This window comes from Danio rerio, chromosome 22 (genome assembly GCF_052040795.2).
Source record: "Danio rerio strain M-AB ecotype USA chromosome 22, GRCz13ab, whole genome shotgun sequence".
In the NCBI taxonomy this organism is placed as follows: Eukaryota; Metazoa; Chordata; class Actinopteri; order Cypriniformes; family Danionidae; genus Danio; species Danio rerio.
The window spans coordinates 13,657,720-13,674,144 of NC_141042.1; the positions used below are offsets into that span (position 1 = coordinate 13,657,720).

General features: G+C 37.6%; 1 protein-coding gene across 2 annotated transcripts in view; it reads right to left on the reverse strand.

Annotated features, from left to right (window-relative positions):
• The window catches only part of ahr2 (aryl hydrocarbon receptor 2), a 98,339-nt gene that overhangs the window by 62,539 nt on the left and 19,375 nt on the right, over nucleotides 1-16,425 (reverse strand). For both annotated transcript variants that reach the window (NM_131264.1, XM_087302367.1), the window contains 1 exon segment: nucleotides 10,883-11,070. In NM_131264.1, the coding sequence (NP_571339.1) occupies nucleotides 10,883-11,070 (188 nt within the window).

Genomic DNA, 16,425 nt, shown 5'->3' on the forward strand with positions numbered 1-16,425 from the left:
TTTTTTTTTGTTAGCAAAAAGATCCCTTACAAGAAAATTCTGTGGTATCGCCAGGGTATTTTGGTATGTACCAATGTAGTGCCATGGTGTTCTTGGGAAGCACCACAGTACATGGGAAGTACGACTATTTGTCTAAAAATTCCATGAAATTAACAGGGTACCATGATCAAAACAAAATTATTGGTACTCTTATGTTTTTGTTTGTATGTATATTTAAGAAATGAAAGTAAAGTAAAGGCTAATTTATACTTCGGCGTTAATTGATCGGCGTAACCCACTGCGCAAGCCTTGCGTGTAGCTGTGCAGTTGTACTTCTGCGTGCTGTTTGTGTTGCTCACTTCCAAAATGCTAGCAGGCAGTTCCTCTGTGACGAGTTTCTTTGCGGGTGTTTTGTTTTTTCGGAATGCTACCTTAATGTACAAGTAGCTAAAACTCGCTCATTTAGGAGCAGAAACTTGTGAACGTGCAGTAACTTCAATCATAAGGTGAACACAAAACAAAAGTTTCCATCTGGAGCTCCTTCACGGGTCCCGACGCTTATAAACAATCGCTCCATCAGGCTTGCGACTCTCAGCACCACCCACGCTTATCACCACTACCTAACTGACCAATCACAGAGCTTGCGGTACACATAGTTGCAACATGTAGTTAAATTTACGTACCTCTGCATTAGCCATGGTGAGGACTATGCGACCACATGCATGGGCTTGATGCAGAAGTATAAATCAGCCTTAATTCCAGGGCATTTGGGGCATGTGCCATTGTATCGTCATTGGGCTTTGGAGAAGTACAACGAGTTATTAAATAATAAAGTTAATATACCATAGTAACATCAAAGCCCATTAAGAGCAAGTTTTAAATTATTAGTGTGAAATCATAATGTATAATGTTTACACTGCCTCTACGGCAGTATGCAGGGAAGGTGACCAAAAGGCGCTATGTGATTGCTAAGTTAGCATGAGCATGTTACTGTTATGGGTTTTTCCAATGGTAAACAATACAGACATTTTCATCTTCACCATAGTACGAAAAGGTATGGTTTCCTTCAACAAACAAACTATACATCTTGCATGATACATACATAAAACACATCTTTGAACAACTATTAGATAATAGTTTACCATGCATGGTTACTATGGTACACTTTCATAGGACTGAGGGTTAGCCATTTCCTGTTTGAAATTCGGTTTACAAAAATGACTGATACCATAAAGATGACTCATGATTTTCTCCCCCCCCACCTCACCTCAATCCAGCCACTTCCTTACTAACCCTGGCTCACGTCTACTGGAGCTGGCCCAAAATCTGCAGTGTGGTGTCGTGTTTTAGCGGGGAAAAAAAATCATGAAAAATCACAGCATGAGGTGAGGAGTAGCCGCAAGCCGGCAAAGCGTTTAGCCGCTAACATCTGGTGGCAGATCTACGTTGACTCTCATGCCCAGTGATTCATAAGTCTCATATGCACTATGAAGAAAACAAGCTGTTTGGTGCCGTGCACAACATACTGTACCACACTTGTGAAATGACTGCTCTGGGTCTGCATTATACAGTCAGCGTGAAGAGTGCTACAACCTGGAATTGCGAGATTACTCAGCACTGCTTGCACATTAATTACTTGCCAAGATGTCAAGAAATAGTGCATCTAAAATGTTTGTTAAAAAGTTGCTAAAACTCTTAAACTTATAGCTAAATTTGTAAGTTGGTTCTAACTACAAAAAATATAATCTTGACAACACAATCATGAAATATTTCCCAGTCGATTTCTCCCTTTACCCCTTGTTTATTCCTGCTCACCGTAACACACATCATTTAATTTATTCCCAGAGACTACAAAGGTCTTATGGTACCTTTTCCCCTAACCTTCTCTCTCAAAAAGTGAGGACGAAGTTATGCTGGCTCTTTATCATTCTTGGGCCTGTCTCCACTTGAGTAGCCAAGTTCTGTGTTTTGACTGTGATGATCTTAAAAGCTCCGTCTTGTGTTGCTGATAGGCATGCTTGTTGATGCTATCGCCACCTCAAGTGTGGGGGAACACTGCAGCGCTTGTTTTCGTGTTATGAGCCCCGTTGAATTAGCACTGCAGCTTTACTATTTCTCTTTTTAGTGGGTGTAAAAACAGCCTTTCAACCACATGTGGTTGTTACTTGCTATGCTGACAAAAAAAAGAAGAAGAAAACCGTTGCCATATATACTCGCGAGTCATGCTTTAGAAAAATGGGTATCTAAACAATGGGCCACAATGATAGATGCTGTTAATTAGAATGATGAAATAGCTGGTTTAATATCAGTGGGCGACCTGGTTTGCATAGGAGTGCTACTGGGTAACAGAGGTTACGTGTGCCAGGATATAAATAGAGACCGCATCACCTGAATGAGAATTACCTTAGGCAACACGGCTACAAAGAGCCTTATTATGATGGTATTTCAAATGAGTGTCTCAAGAACATAGCAATGTCAGGGAGTTGTGTGTGTGTGTGTGTGTCTCCATAAGTGTTAGAGAGGTTAATCAAAGTTAGCTGGTGGGAAAAGTGTAAAAACTTGGTACCTTAGCAATGCTACACACAAACCAAGCTGTAAGAAATCCAATTAGCTATGCAGTAGACCTTGTAGTAGTGTCTTCCCTACTTTGTTTTGTAAGAGTGATATCCTGATCAATAGCAGTTCCAATACAAATGTATATGGTGGTTCTGTGATATGATTATTTATAAAGTTGAATCTATGTTTAAATGGCTAGATTATATGATCATCTTGGTGTCAATCCTTTTTAGAGTCAAACTGCAATGTTATGTGTGCCCTAGCACTTCCTGTATTCCTGTATTCTTTGTTTTCTCAGGATATTCAGTCCAGGTCAGGAGGTCATTGGAACCTCTCATTTGACTGTAGATGAGTGACCATGATAGCTGCAACACTGTTATTATTGCTAGTCAAAAATTAATTTAATTTGGTTATAATTTTTTAAAATTGTGTGAGATCCTGGTCTCAGTGCATGTAATATGCTGTACTGGTAGCATGCGTGCTTAAACTAGACATCCTTGAAATAGATAAGCATTGTGTATGTGTTCTTCATTTGAGGAGACTTGAAGACTAAAGTTGAATCTCACCTCTGTGGCCATCCTGACCACAAAAATAGCTTTCCGGAACTTACCTGACCTTTGTTTGCTTGTTGCCTAAATAACCATTGGAGATTTTGTTCTGAATTTTACATTCATTTGTGAAGATTGTGTAAGATTTTTCTGTGTTTTTTAACCAACCACAGTTAGTGACCTTTTGTTAGAATATAATTGTTGTTGTTGAGACTGGACATAAAGCACCCTATGAACTCTGTGCGTGTCGAAGCTAGTTTCTGCTGATGAAACCTTACACTATTTTCTTCAGTCATTTTTTTAAATGCCTCCTTGACTCCTCCATCTCACCAGGTCTTTGGGTTTAACTGTTTTTCCCCTAACAGTTTCATGGTGCAACTCCATGTATTGAATTATGATTTGTGCACCTTCAATATTTCCCTAGTGTGGTTTGTAGGATAAATTCACGAGATGAATACATTGCTAATGTTAAATCTGGCCTGTAGTCCTGCAAAAGCAAGATAAATACATTTGCCTCTTGAATTAGTACATCAAAGTAACAGAACAAGCTCAAAATTGAGGCCCCTGCTGGGATTGTTGTTCTGTGGCGAGACTGATGACTAAACATTCACATCAAAGGGCAAAAAAAAAAAAAAAAGAGACCAACCAAAGCACGCTCTTGCATTCAGAGACGCAGCAGGTCAGGTCATCCGGCGGTAAAAAAAGGACAAAAAATTGTGTAGATGGAGCCAGGGAGTGATAGAAGCTCTCGTCTTTCCTCTCTCTGTTCTTACTTTCCAAAACCTTTGGTGTTAGTCTCCACTGACTCATGCCAACACAAATATTGATGTTCTGAATCCATCTGTCTTGTCTCCCATCGACAAAAGAAAGGGTAAGTGAACTCTTCTGAGCGAGGACAATAGGAGACAGAAAAAAAATAAAGGAGAGAGAACAAAACCTTGAACAATACAACAATATAAGATGCTTTCATGGTTATAAAAAATTAATCAGGTGTTAGCACAGGAGGTCCATCTAAAGTTGACAAGTCTCTGGAATACTGAAGTTTCTTGGTTACTCTCCCATTCCATTAATCATAAACAGGGAATGAAGGAAAACAGAAACCAAAGTTTTGACAACCCTTTTCACTTCCTCAAACAAAAACAAAAAAACATTCAATAGTTGACTGTAAAAAGAGGTTAACGATGTACTTTTCAGCCTGACCACAATGTGTGCTCAGTCTATACTTGCAATTGGAAAGAAACAATTCCTTAAAGGTTGTTTAATAAAAATGGGGCCGAGTAAAGACTAGCCAGAATGAGTAATCAAATGACTGTTTGGTGCTCAACATCAACCAACAATCTGTCCCAAGTACTGCCAAGGATTACACAGGATGTAGCTTCCTGTCCCACGGAGATCCCTTAATTGGCCAATCAGGGCACAAAAAAAAGAGTGCATTGAGGAATGATGAGGAAATTAGTGATTTGACACCACGAACTAAAGAACCCAACCTTTTTTTGAATGTGCAACACTTGTGGCCTTGTAGAAGTCTGACACATGCAATCGGTGCAAATTGTGAAATCTGAAGGGTGCAAATCTTGTTGTACACTGTACATATCTTTGCAGTAAAGCTGATGAAATGAACCACCTAAGGCAGGGATGGAAAAAGTCAGTCCTGGAGGGCCGGTGTTCTGCCTTTAGCTTCCTAGTGATCTTAAAGGTATATTTGATTAGTGTTGGCGCAAAATTCTGCAGAACACCAGCCCTCTAGTACCGACTTAACTGACCTAAGGGGGGTAAGTTCAGCTTCTTCTACAGGCAGATTTTATAAGAGAGACCTCAAGTGGTCTGGAGATCTCCATTACCTGCAGCGCCCACATAGCGTGCAGTAGTGCCTCAGGGTTCTGTGCACTAACCCTTCCCTCCCTCAGCCCTACCGCCCTCACCCTGCCATCTATTTACCGTCAGGAACGTGGTGATCTCTCCTTAGATAAGTTGCAGAAAATGCCATGCAGAAAAACAGGGGGAGAGAGAAAGAGAGAGAGCGAGCGCGTGATAGAAATTTGCAGCAAGAACAAGGGTGAGGCTAAAAGCTTTTGAGCAGGGTAAAAGCATAGAAACTTGTTTAAACAATAAATTGGCAAAGATGAAGTGCAGGAAGAAAGTGTGGAACAATGAACTTTTCTTTACAGGAATCTTTCTCTGTCTTTCTTTCTGTCATACTCTGTGCCTCAACAGTAATTTTGAAGCCAACAATTCATCCCTAAGGTCAAATTCAAGCTAGACCAATGACACACCACATTACACTTCAGACAAGGACCGTTCTATGTAGCGACTCCTCCAGACCTGACCCTCATCACTACACAACGATGCCCCGGCTCTAATGCATGCTGGGAACACAGCACACACAATGTCCCACTTGTGCATCTCACCGTGGGACAGATTCTTGTGGTTTTTCTCAGTGCAACCTTCTAGATCCTTCCATCTCCCTCTGTCTCTGCGGCCTTGGATGATAGGAGGACACCAACAGAAGATCCATTCTCTGTAAAGGCGGTGTCTGACCTGCTAGAAGCCAGACGAAGAGGAATCTGTAGCCCTGGGCACGCCTCTCTCTGCGTTTCACTGCTAGTGACGAAAATAGACAAGCTGATAAAGGAGTAACTGTATTAGTATCTTTGATCCAATTAATGCTGTCGCAGAGGGATTCAAAATAGCTTGGGTTGGGCAAAATCAAGCCTTTCTGTACTACACCAAAGTTCCTAGTAAGTTCCCAAGATGCTGTTTTGTTGATTCTACAGTAATTATTTACAGAATATGCAGGATATTACCCACACTGTAAGCAAATAGTTGACTACTTAAATTGGTGGTTTTACTAAATTTTTAAAGTAAATTAATTATGTGGTCAGGGGTGGACTGACCATAGGGAGCACCGGGACATTTCCCAGTAAATCTGCTACCGTAAATCTGGCCTGCCCTACCATGTTCACCCCCCCCCCATCCCCCCCCCCCCCCCCCCCCCATCCCACCCCCCCCCCCCCAATTGCGATATTTATTTAGCGATCGCTGCACAGCCCCCCCGTTTTAAAATTAGAAAAAATTAAGTCATGTCAAATTAATGTTTGCCAGTTCGAACAGGTTTACTCACTTTCTAAAAGTAAAGTCAACATGTTGCTTTAAAGGCTACAGGTTTACTCTGTTTTTAAGTAACTAATCACTTTTTATGCTGGGTTTACAGCGTGTGTGGGATGTTTATCACATCAAGCAAATTGAACTTTTTAACTTGAACATTTGTGTCAAATTCCATGCGTTCGCGGCAAACAAATGGTGCATTCCTTGTCATTCGCTGTGCTGATGGAAATTCACCTACATTCGGCTATTTCCATAGACTTTGTATGAAATCTACTTGCGTGAATACTTAATTCCGTTTTTGCTGTGAACTTAGCAGTACAGCGCAATCCCTAGGCTAATGTACATTTTGTAAATACAGCAAGCTAGACTGTACTTTATCAGGTGACAGGGGGCTAAAAACAACAGTGCAATCATGGAAAGACAAGGAAATGGGGCATCTGTCTATCACGTCTGTTGGATATGTCTGACTGATCTCTTCTTCCGATCATTTTTGTTACTCATCTTTCTTGCTAAAAGAACAAGATACCATAACACCTTGTGTTTCCTGTCTGTAGCAGTTAAATCAAGGTATGTATATATATATATATATATATATATATATATATATATATATATATATTTATATGTCTACTTGTAGGGCCTCATGCCACCCTCGTTTCTCAGCTTCACACTTGTGGTTACTAGGGAAGTTGCACACAAACAAATGCAGAGAGGCATGCTTAATTTGATCATTTTGGTCTCCAGTGTTTCACAAGTGCTCTGTGCAGCTGTGAATCTTGTGGGCAGGTTGAAAATAACATCTCTTCTTTTGGACTGTCTGCTATCATGCGTCATTCTCTTTTCCTGTACAGTCCCATTCTACTCTTCCCCCAAATGCCTCTTTCTAATTGCTGCTATTTTTGTAGAACAATAAAAGGAAGCTTAGCTGGGGGCAGCAGCCTGGCACATTTCGGGGCTCTGTGGAGCCTTTGGTGGTCTGTTTGTTTTGAGGGCAGATTTTCAATGAGAAATGTAAGGGTGGCAGAAAAAAAGGGAAAGACTTGATGAATTTCCTTTTAGAGGAAAAGGAAGTTTGAGTCTGGCAGTGAAATAACAACAGGTTAGAGACCTTTTATATGACATAGTCATAGGGTAAGACCTTCTGTCCTGCAAAAACACAATTTTAACCATTCCTCAGAACTCATTTTGTTGCTCGAATGGCTATCCAGACAGCGCAAGGTCTATGCCAAATGTCTATTTGCGTGTTTATTCGGAGGGCTCAGCGTGACAGAACAAGGTGGGGAGTGCGGCATGGTGCCAGAAACTCCATGTTGTCTGATTCAGCACTCTCCATGCCAAACGTTGCCTGTTTCTTTCTTGCACTCTGATGGTGCTAAGATGACTTCAAACATATTTTCCACAAGGTCCTTTGTCTTTTCACAATGGCATTCTCTGCATGCACTTCATAGCTGCCACACTTGCTCAGCAAAGAGGACACATGATTGTTGCCACTATCATGTAAAAAAATGCTAGATAACGGAGTCTAAGATAAAGAACTCTAAACTGAGAATGGAAAGGAGAATAAAGGTCAATGTGGACAAGTCTAATTAAGTTCTTAAACAATGGACTCCTTTGAAAATAACAGACACGATTAATGGTTACCTTAGCAAAATGTAATACTACCCTACATCCAGATACCGTGAGCTAAAATTTAACACAAAGTTCACACAGAGACAGATGAGCAAAGTCCATGTCTTGTCATTTTATAATCATCTAGGAATGATAGCAGTAGACAATGTCAACAATGTCCTCTAGCCTATTTTCATCCTGTGTACGTGTTTAGCGAAGACAAAGAAACATCTGTTTTTGACAGGTCGATTAGCCAGTAGAATTCAAATGTCACAATTGTTACTAAAAAAAGATGACATCCCTTAATTCTGGATCTCACCAGATATGACTACATTTGCATAACATCCTACTGCGAAATATCATTTATGACTTATTTGTCGTCTATAATGCGGTTGAAAAACTTTTTTTTTTTTGTACTTTTAGTTCTGGGAACTACTAATGTAATCTTCCCCTCTTTATATTATTCTTAGTAACTTGATTAACTCCATGAGAAGATTCTACGTTACTCCTTGCAAGGTCATGTTGAAATGTTTTTGTGAGCCTTTTCTAAAAACACACAAACAAACAAGCATTTTGTCTCAAGATCTGAAGCCCTCTGAGAAAACGATCCTGAAGTTACAAACCCCTTTTGGGTTGTTTACACTTATATACCTTTTAGCCAGAAAAAAACTACAAAAAAATCTAAATCAAAGTGAAACCCTGTCTGATTTACTGTATGATGACAAGTCTGTTAAAGGGATAAATCACCCCAAGTTGAAAATTGTCATAATTCACTCATTCTTCATTTGTTTAAAATCTATTTGAGATTATTTCTTCTGTTGAAAATACCCATTGCCTTTCATAGTAATTCTTTCCCACTATAGAAGTCAAAAGAAACCAACATTTGCATTTAACATAAAGAAACATAAAGATTTAAAACCACATGAGGGAGGATTAATTATGAGGTAATTTTCATTTTTAGGAAAACTGTACTTTTATGCAATTTAAAGGACCCTAAAACCCACTAGCATGCAGTGGTGGAAAGAGTACAAAAAAAAAATCATACTCAAGTAAAAGTACCTTTGCCTAAAATGTAGTGCAAGTAGAGTAAAAGTAATTCTTTCAAAAGTACTCAAGAGTAGCAAGCAATACGGTATAAAAAGCTGATGGATTGACATGTAATTTGTGCATGTGTGTGTGTAAACGGAACATTCTGTAGTGCATTATTGCCCAGCAGGAACACACTATCATAAGACATTAACAATAGGTTAGATTTAGGTTGTGATGTCAGGTGACCAAAATTCCATGTCTAGCCGGTGTCTAAGGAAAATGTTGTTTTGATGTACAATAGTGACGTGCAATAACATTGATATTTGGTCGATTTTAGTTCGTGTTGGAAAGTGACCAAAATCCAACATCGAGCCAACATCTTAAACCATCGTCAAATTGACGTCAAATACTGACATTTATCCATCAGTTATGTCAACCAAAATCCAACATCTGTAACCTAATTAGATGTTGATATTTTGTTGATTTTAGGTTGGATTTCGTACAATGACGTAGGCCTGACGTTGAGTTTTGATATTAAGCTGATTTTCATTTCCAAACAAAATGTGGTGTCTCCCTGACGTTAGGGTACATCATGTTGATGTCTTGTGCCTGTTGGGTGTTTAAGGCCATTTCGGTCAACATACAGTAAACATCGTCATCTTTTTATCCGTGACATGCATCTCTGGGTCAATGCATGTAAAACGTTTAGACATCTTCTTGGACACTTTTAATGCTTCCAAACAGTTTGCTGCATTTACAAATCGCCAATGTCTTAAGGTAAATCATTCTTATGCGATTTACCTTCTGTGTGCGATCTGATTGGACAAGAATCACAGGACTGATTTTCTAATCCCCATTGAAAGGGAAACAAAGTAGTGACTGCAGGTTGAAGGAAAGTAGTGGAGTAAAAGTACAGATACTGCACTAAAAATGTACTCAAGGGAAAGTAAAAATACATGTTTTTAAAACTACGTAGTAAATTACAATTTCTGAGAAAAACTACTTAATTACAGTAATTTGAGTATTTGTAAGTAGTTACTTCACCCCACGGCCAGCATGTGATCTTTTCATGAAAATAATAAACATGTCAGCTGAGCTCACAAGTGTCTTGCACATAATTCATGTGACATGAACCTTCCAGTAAATTCTGTAATCAAATTAGCATTTTGTTCAGAATGAAACGGTAAATCACCACAGGACTAAGACTGAATCATTGTTCTGAGAACCATTTTCAGTTTAAGGCATCCTGAAAACCATCAATCATGGTTTCTCTAAAGCCACATCCTCTCCCTTTAAGGGATAGTTCACCCAAAAGTGGCAATTCTGTCATCATTTATTCAACCTACACTAGTTTCAAACCAATATGTCTCCTGTTGAACACAAAAGCTATTTTGAAGATAGATGAAAACCTGGAACAATTGATTTCTCTAAGTATTTGTTTTACCTACAATACAATTTAATAGTTACACGTTTTTAGCTTTCCTCAAAAGAACTTATTTTATGTTCAACAAAAGAAAAAAAACTCAAAAAACATTTTCGGGTGATCTATCCCTTTAAAATGACCGCAAGGACTAAGAGGCATTGCAACAGTGAACATAACATAATGTATCAGTTTTGCTAAAATTTCTCAGAAAGATTATGTGGTAACACGAGTTTCAATCATGCTTTTGACATCTCCTGATTCTGTTCCTCATTCTCTACATCATTTCCTGTCCTCACTTCACTGTATTTTGTGTCAGTGGTACAGAACTTGTTTTTCTCAAGATTTTACATCATGTTTCGCTTGTAACAAAACTGCCTTTAAAGACAAAACAACAGCTGTAATTGTAATTTTATGTAACTTTTGGAATGATAAAATTTAATTGTAATGTGATGGGTGTATTTATATAGCACATCTATCGTGTATGGCCATACACCCAATCATAAGGGGGGTCTCTCCACATCATGACCAGTGTGAAGTATACACTTGGATGATGCGTCGGCAGCCACAGGACAACGGCGCCAAAAAAAAAAGAAAAGCAATCAGAACGCAAGATAAAATAAAGTAATAATCTCACCATTGAAGAAGCTCTTGACCTTCAGGTATCCGACACTGAGTCGAAGCACTGACAGTTTGTCCAGTCGTGCACGGACGTCTTCTGAGAAGGGTAGAAGGTTGGTCAGTTTGTCTAATTCGCTGTTCAGCCGGTCTCTGTGCCGTTTGGAGGGGTTGGATTTCACACCATCAGGGGGTGGTGGTTTGGGTCTGGAGGGAAAGGAGGAAAATTTTGGGTTAGTCTGCTTGTTATGGACCATAAGTGGCATGTTTGACAGTAACAAGTCTAGTGGTGTTTCGTTGTTTTACAAATATAAATGAACGAAGGTTCAATTCAATTCACGTTTATTTCCATAGCATTTTTACAATATAGATTGCATAGACGTTCTTGTATATTGAAACTGTGTTCGTCCAGTTTTCAGAGTTAATGTTCAGTTTAGTTCAGCTCAGTGTGGAATAATTTTAACTGCAGAAAGTCCAAACACTGCAGAATAAATCCATCGAAGCGCAGCTCCACAAGTCCCAAACTAAGCAAGCCAGTAGCAATGAATGAAACTTCACCAGTTGACGAAAGTGATGGAAAAAACCTTGAAAGAAACCAGGTTCAATTGGGCATGACCATTTCTCCTCTGGACAGACTTCTTGTGCAGAGCTGCAGTCTAGGCGCCGGGGGCTGGCGAACGCTGGACGTCCATCGTGGAGAAACTGCAGGTGTGAGTAGGTCACCAGCAGGTGTTCAGGCTGGCCCACAGGATCAATGTTGAGACTAGTTGACCTTAAGGTCCATGTTAAATCAAAGTTCACAATGTTTATTTTGTTCACATTGTTATTCTTTAGGTGAACAATTAATTAAATTAATCCACTGAAAAAATGTTTGCTTTGATAAACTTTAAAGTCTGAGCCACGTTTAAAGCGACAGTCCTTCTCAGATAATGTCAGTTTGAAGGCTTCAGCCACAATATTACTAACTCATACTATGTTTGCGTTGGGGGAATGATGAGCAAAAAGAAAACCCCACTCTCTACTCAATATTCAGTTTCAGTAGAAAGTACATCAGCATACTTCTCCAGTACATCAGCATACTTCTCCGTCAGTTCTCCAGCCACCGTCGCCTAGACTGCAGCTCTGCACAAGTAGTTTGGCCAGAGTAGAAATGGTCGTGCCCAACTAAAACTGGTTTCTCTCAAGTTTTGTTCCTCGCCACTGGCTTGCTTGGTTTGGGACTTGTGGAGCTGTGCATTGATGCTTTTGCTCTTCAGTGTTTGGACTGAAAATTGAAAATTAAACCACAGTGAACTAAACTTCAACTCTGAAATCTGGTCAGTTTGATGGCTTCAGCCACAATATTACTTACTCTAACCATTAGTTTGCGTTGAGGGAATGAAGCACAAAAAGAAAACCCCACGCTTTACTCAATATTCAGTTTCAGTAGAAAGTACATTAGCATACGTTCTCCATCCCCCGGCGCCTAGACTGCAGCTCTGCACAAGTATTTTGGCCAGAGTAGAAATAGTTGTGCCTAACTAAACCTGATTTATCTCAAGTTTTGTTCCACGCCACTTGCTTGTGGAGCTGTGCATCGATGGTTTTGCTCTTCGGTGTTTGGACTTTCAGCAGTGAAAATTAAACCACACTAAACTGAACTTCAACTCCGATATCTGGACTGACACAGTTTTAGTTTACTAGAACTTCAATATTAAGCTGCTTTGACAATCCACATTATAAAAGCGCAACAGAAATAAAGATGAATTGAAATACTGAAATAAAAGTCTCAGCAACTGGCTCACATGGATGTTAATATTTGGAAATGGCTTAAAAAGAAGCATTGGGAAAGACGACGCACCACAAAAAATGAGTGTCTAGGTTTAATTCACGAAAACATAAACAATCCAGCACTGTCTTATCATTTGTTTTGGTACAAATCAGCCCTTTAAATATGTATAAATAGGGACTTCTAAAGAGCTTTCAGACAGTGTGATAGTTCTTAGATAATCAATCTCATGTTTTGGATATTTGATAAACTAAACATTCTTATTTTTTTTGGTTCCTGAACAATATTTCAAGCCGTGTTCAGACTACACAATATCAGGCTGATTTGACATTGGATGTTTTGGTGATGTGTAAACAACAATGGGCATCTGAATACAATAAACCAAGTGATAAAACAAATATTATGTTGTAATACATAAAATCACAACTTCTCAAATTAACAACTAAAACACTTGCAAGTTTATTTACTTATTTTTGGCTCTCCTTGACATCTGACATAACTCAAACATGGTAAAGCTACAAAGAATATAGTATTCCTTGGTGGTATTGTGCAATGAAGGAAAGGATATTTGGAGCAAGGACAACAATCTTGCCTTTATGATGTCTCTTTAAGGTTTGTTTACATTTGTTTCAGGAAGTCAGTCACTAGTTCTGCCTTCTTGATGACATCACACGTCAATAGAGGCATAGTTCACCCAAAATTCTGAAATCATTTACTCAACCTTTCTATATTTCAAACCTTTACGAGTTTTTTTTTCTTCTGTTAAACACTCAAGACGATATTCTGAAGAAAGATGGAAACCATTGACTTCCATAGTATTTGTTTTTCCTGCTATGGAGATCAGTGGTTTTAAGCTTTCTTGTAAAATATTTTCTCTTGTGTCCAACAGGAGAAAGAATCTCATAAAGGTTTGGAACCACTTGAGGGCGAGTAAATAGTGAGTAAATCTCTTTAATGATGGCCATCCCTTTAAAGATGGCAAGTGATGACTGGTCAGGGAGCAAAGTGCAAGTCTGACATGTTTCTTGGACATGACGAGACAAGAATTTAAAAGTCAAAATCCCATAATCTGACACAGTGGCTATTGTAAAAGCAAAAAGTCCTTTAGAAGACTAACTGGCAAAATGCGAAATATTTAGCCAATAAATACTTTTTCTTAGGTTTTATTGTGAATGCTGAAATCACAAGGCAGCCTATATAACCATTGGGTTTCACGGTATGTAATGCTTGGAAGCGTGGAGTAATGATTTATAAGCTTTGAATTGAATCAACCTTTTTTTCCTGCATGTTTGTGGCCTTACATAGACGTCTGAAAGGTCTAATCATAGCTCAGTTTCGGCCAACGCTTCAGCCAAGAAAGTGCCAGCCAAATACCTTTTTTTAAGGCTTTCCATTAATGATGTACAAAAAAAACAATCAAGATTTTAAACCTTTTAAAAACCAAATCAGCAGCTATTCACTGTTAAAACATTGGTCTATCTTGTTTTAAAAGCCATTATCTAAGCTTGAGGATGGTTACTGGAATCGCGGCCATCAAAACTATGACTGTAACTCAAGCTTGTATGGCCTTTTCATTGCCTGCCAGCCAAGAAGACTAGGAGCGGTAACTCTAGCCATTCCAGCCGGACCCTAATTATGTTTTCCCAGAAAGAAAGTAAAACTAAACGTGGAAAAAAAAAACCTTCAGGGACAAAGGACAGCGTTCAGCCCCTTCCTTCCCCTTCGGCCCTGCGCTCCAGCTCTTTTAAGTGACACGGAGGGGCTTGTTATTGTTGTTACCGCATTGGGTCACCCATCATTTCATTTCTTGGGAGATTTGGTTAATCCGAATGGCAATTATTGGTAATCGTTGAGCTAGACGAGTCAATGTTCAATTCACAATTTACAAACTGGATTAAAAATGAACTACATCCTTCAGCCTGGTTTGGGGGGGGTTAATGGAAAATGCATGCTTAACAAATTTTTCCAGAATTATCATTCCCTTGTAAATAAATGTGTTATTTTAATTTAAAAAAAAATCTTTTTTTGTGATAAACACTGGTTTTCTTTTCATGGACATTACAAAGTACAAAAATAAACACATTTTCATAAATAAATATATTTTTTAAGCATTTTACAATGTGCAGATTTCACATTGCGATATTTTTGCCACAATGTCACCAGATGATTTAGGGCTGGGCGATTAATTGAAAAGTAATCAAAATTGACATGCAGAACCAAAAATTGATCCAATTTTTTCAGGTGAATTTTTAAATTACTTTTCCTACTGCTTAAAATATTTAATTAAATAGAGAAGATTCAAGAAATGCACTGTTTAAAAATTATCTACAGGATATGCAAAAGTTACTTAATTCAGAAGAGATACTGCTAATTTTTTACTTTTAATATGAAAAACACAGAAAATAATTTTGTTTCCAAAAGTGCAAGTTATTTATTTTCACTTTTTATAAGAAAAAACGAACTGTTGGTATCAGGCAATGTGTGTTTTAATTTCAGTTATTCAACGTTGAGGTTCAATAAATAATCATAGATAGTAGATAGTGTGTGTTTCCTTCAATTATTTTAAAATCAAGTCATGCAACCTTCATTCAAAAATCTCTCATTCGTAATGTCAACTTATCAGGTGAACTATGAGGGCAAAAAATTTTTTTATATATTTTTTCCATTGATCATAATTGTCCCTAAGCCCTAAGAAGGCTTAAATAGTTCTATTTGAATGAAAATAAATCATTAATTTAGATTGATTAAGGTGACACTTTAAAGGTGTGTCAAATAAAGTCAAAAACAGCACTTTATGGCTTTCTGTAGAGTCAAACAGTATCAAGGTATAGAACTTGAATAATGAATTCTAAAACATAAAACAAGATGTAGCCTAACAATCAGAATATCTTAAGAGGTCAAGAGAGCAAACGTTTATTTTGCTGAACATTTATAAGTTAAAATGACTTTACATAAACTGTATATTAAAGTTTATTTTGAAATGTTAAAGTCAGAATTATTAGCCCCCTGAATTATTAGCCCCTGTTTATTTTTTTCCCCAATTTCTGTTTAACGGAGAGAAGATTTTTTTTAACACATTTCTAAACATAATAGTTTTAGTAACTCATTTCTAATAACTGCTTTATTTTATCTTTGCCATGATGACAGTGAATAAAATTTTACTAGATATTTTTCAAGACACTTCTATATAGCATAAAGTGACATTTAAAGGCTTAACTAGGTTAATTAGGTTAACTAGGCAGGCTAGGGTAATTAGGCAAGTTATTGTATAATGATGGTTTGTTCTGTAGACAATCGAAACCCTATGTAGCATAAAGGGGCTAAAAATGTTGACGTTAAAATGGATTTAAAAAAAACTTAAAAACTGCTTTTATTCTAGCCAAAATAAAACAAATAAGTCTTTTGCCAGAAGAAAAAATATTATCAGACATATATATATTTAAAAGGGTGGCTAATAATTCTGACTTCAACTGTATTATCTTAAATACATAATACAAACATACAACTAAGTTTTTTTTGTAGCAACTAAAATAAAATGAACTTAAAAATGTACAATAATCAAAACAAATCTTGTCTATAAAAATAATAAAAAGTTATTTACATAATAACAAAAAACATACTTAGACCCTATATTTTAGACCCTATAATATAGCTTTTCATAAACAAGGCAAATTAATAATAATAATAATAATAATAATAATAATAATAATAATAATAATAAACTAAGAAATAATATAGCCAAAAAAGATATAGCTATAGCAAAATACTTATATTTTAAAAAGTGAAAATGTCTC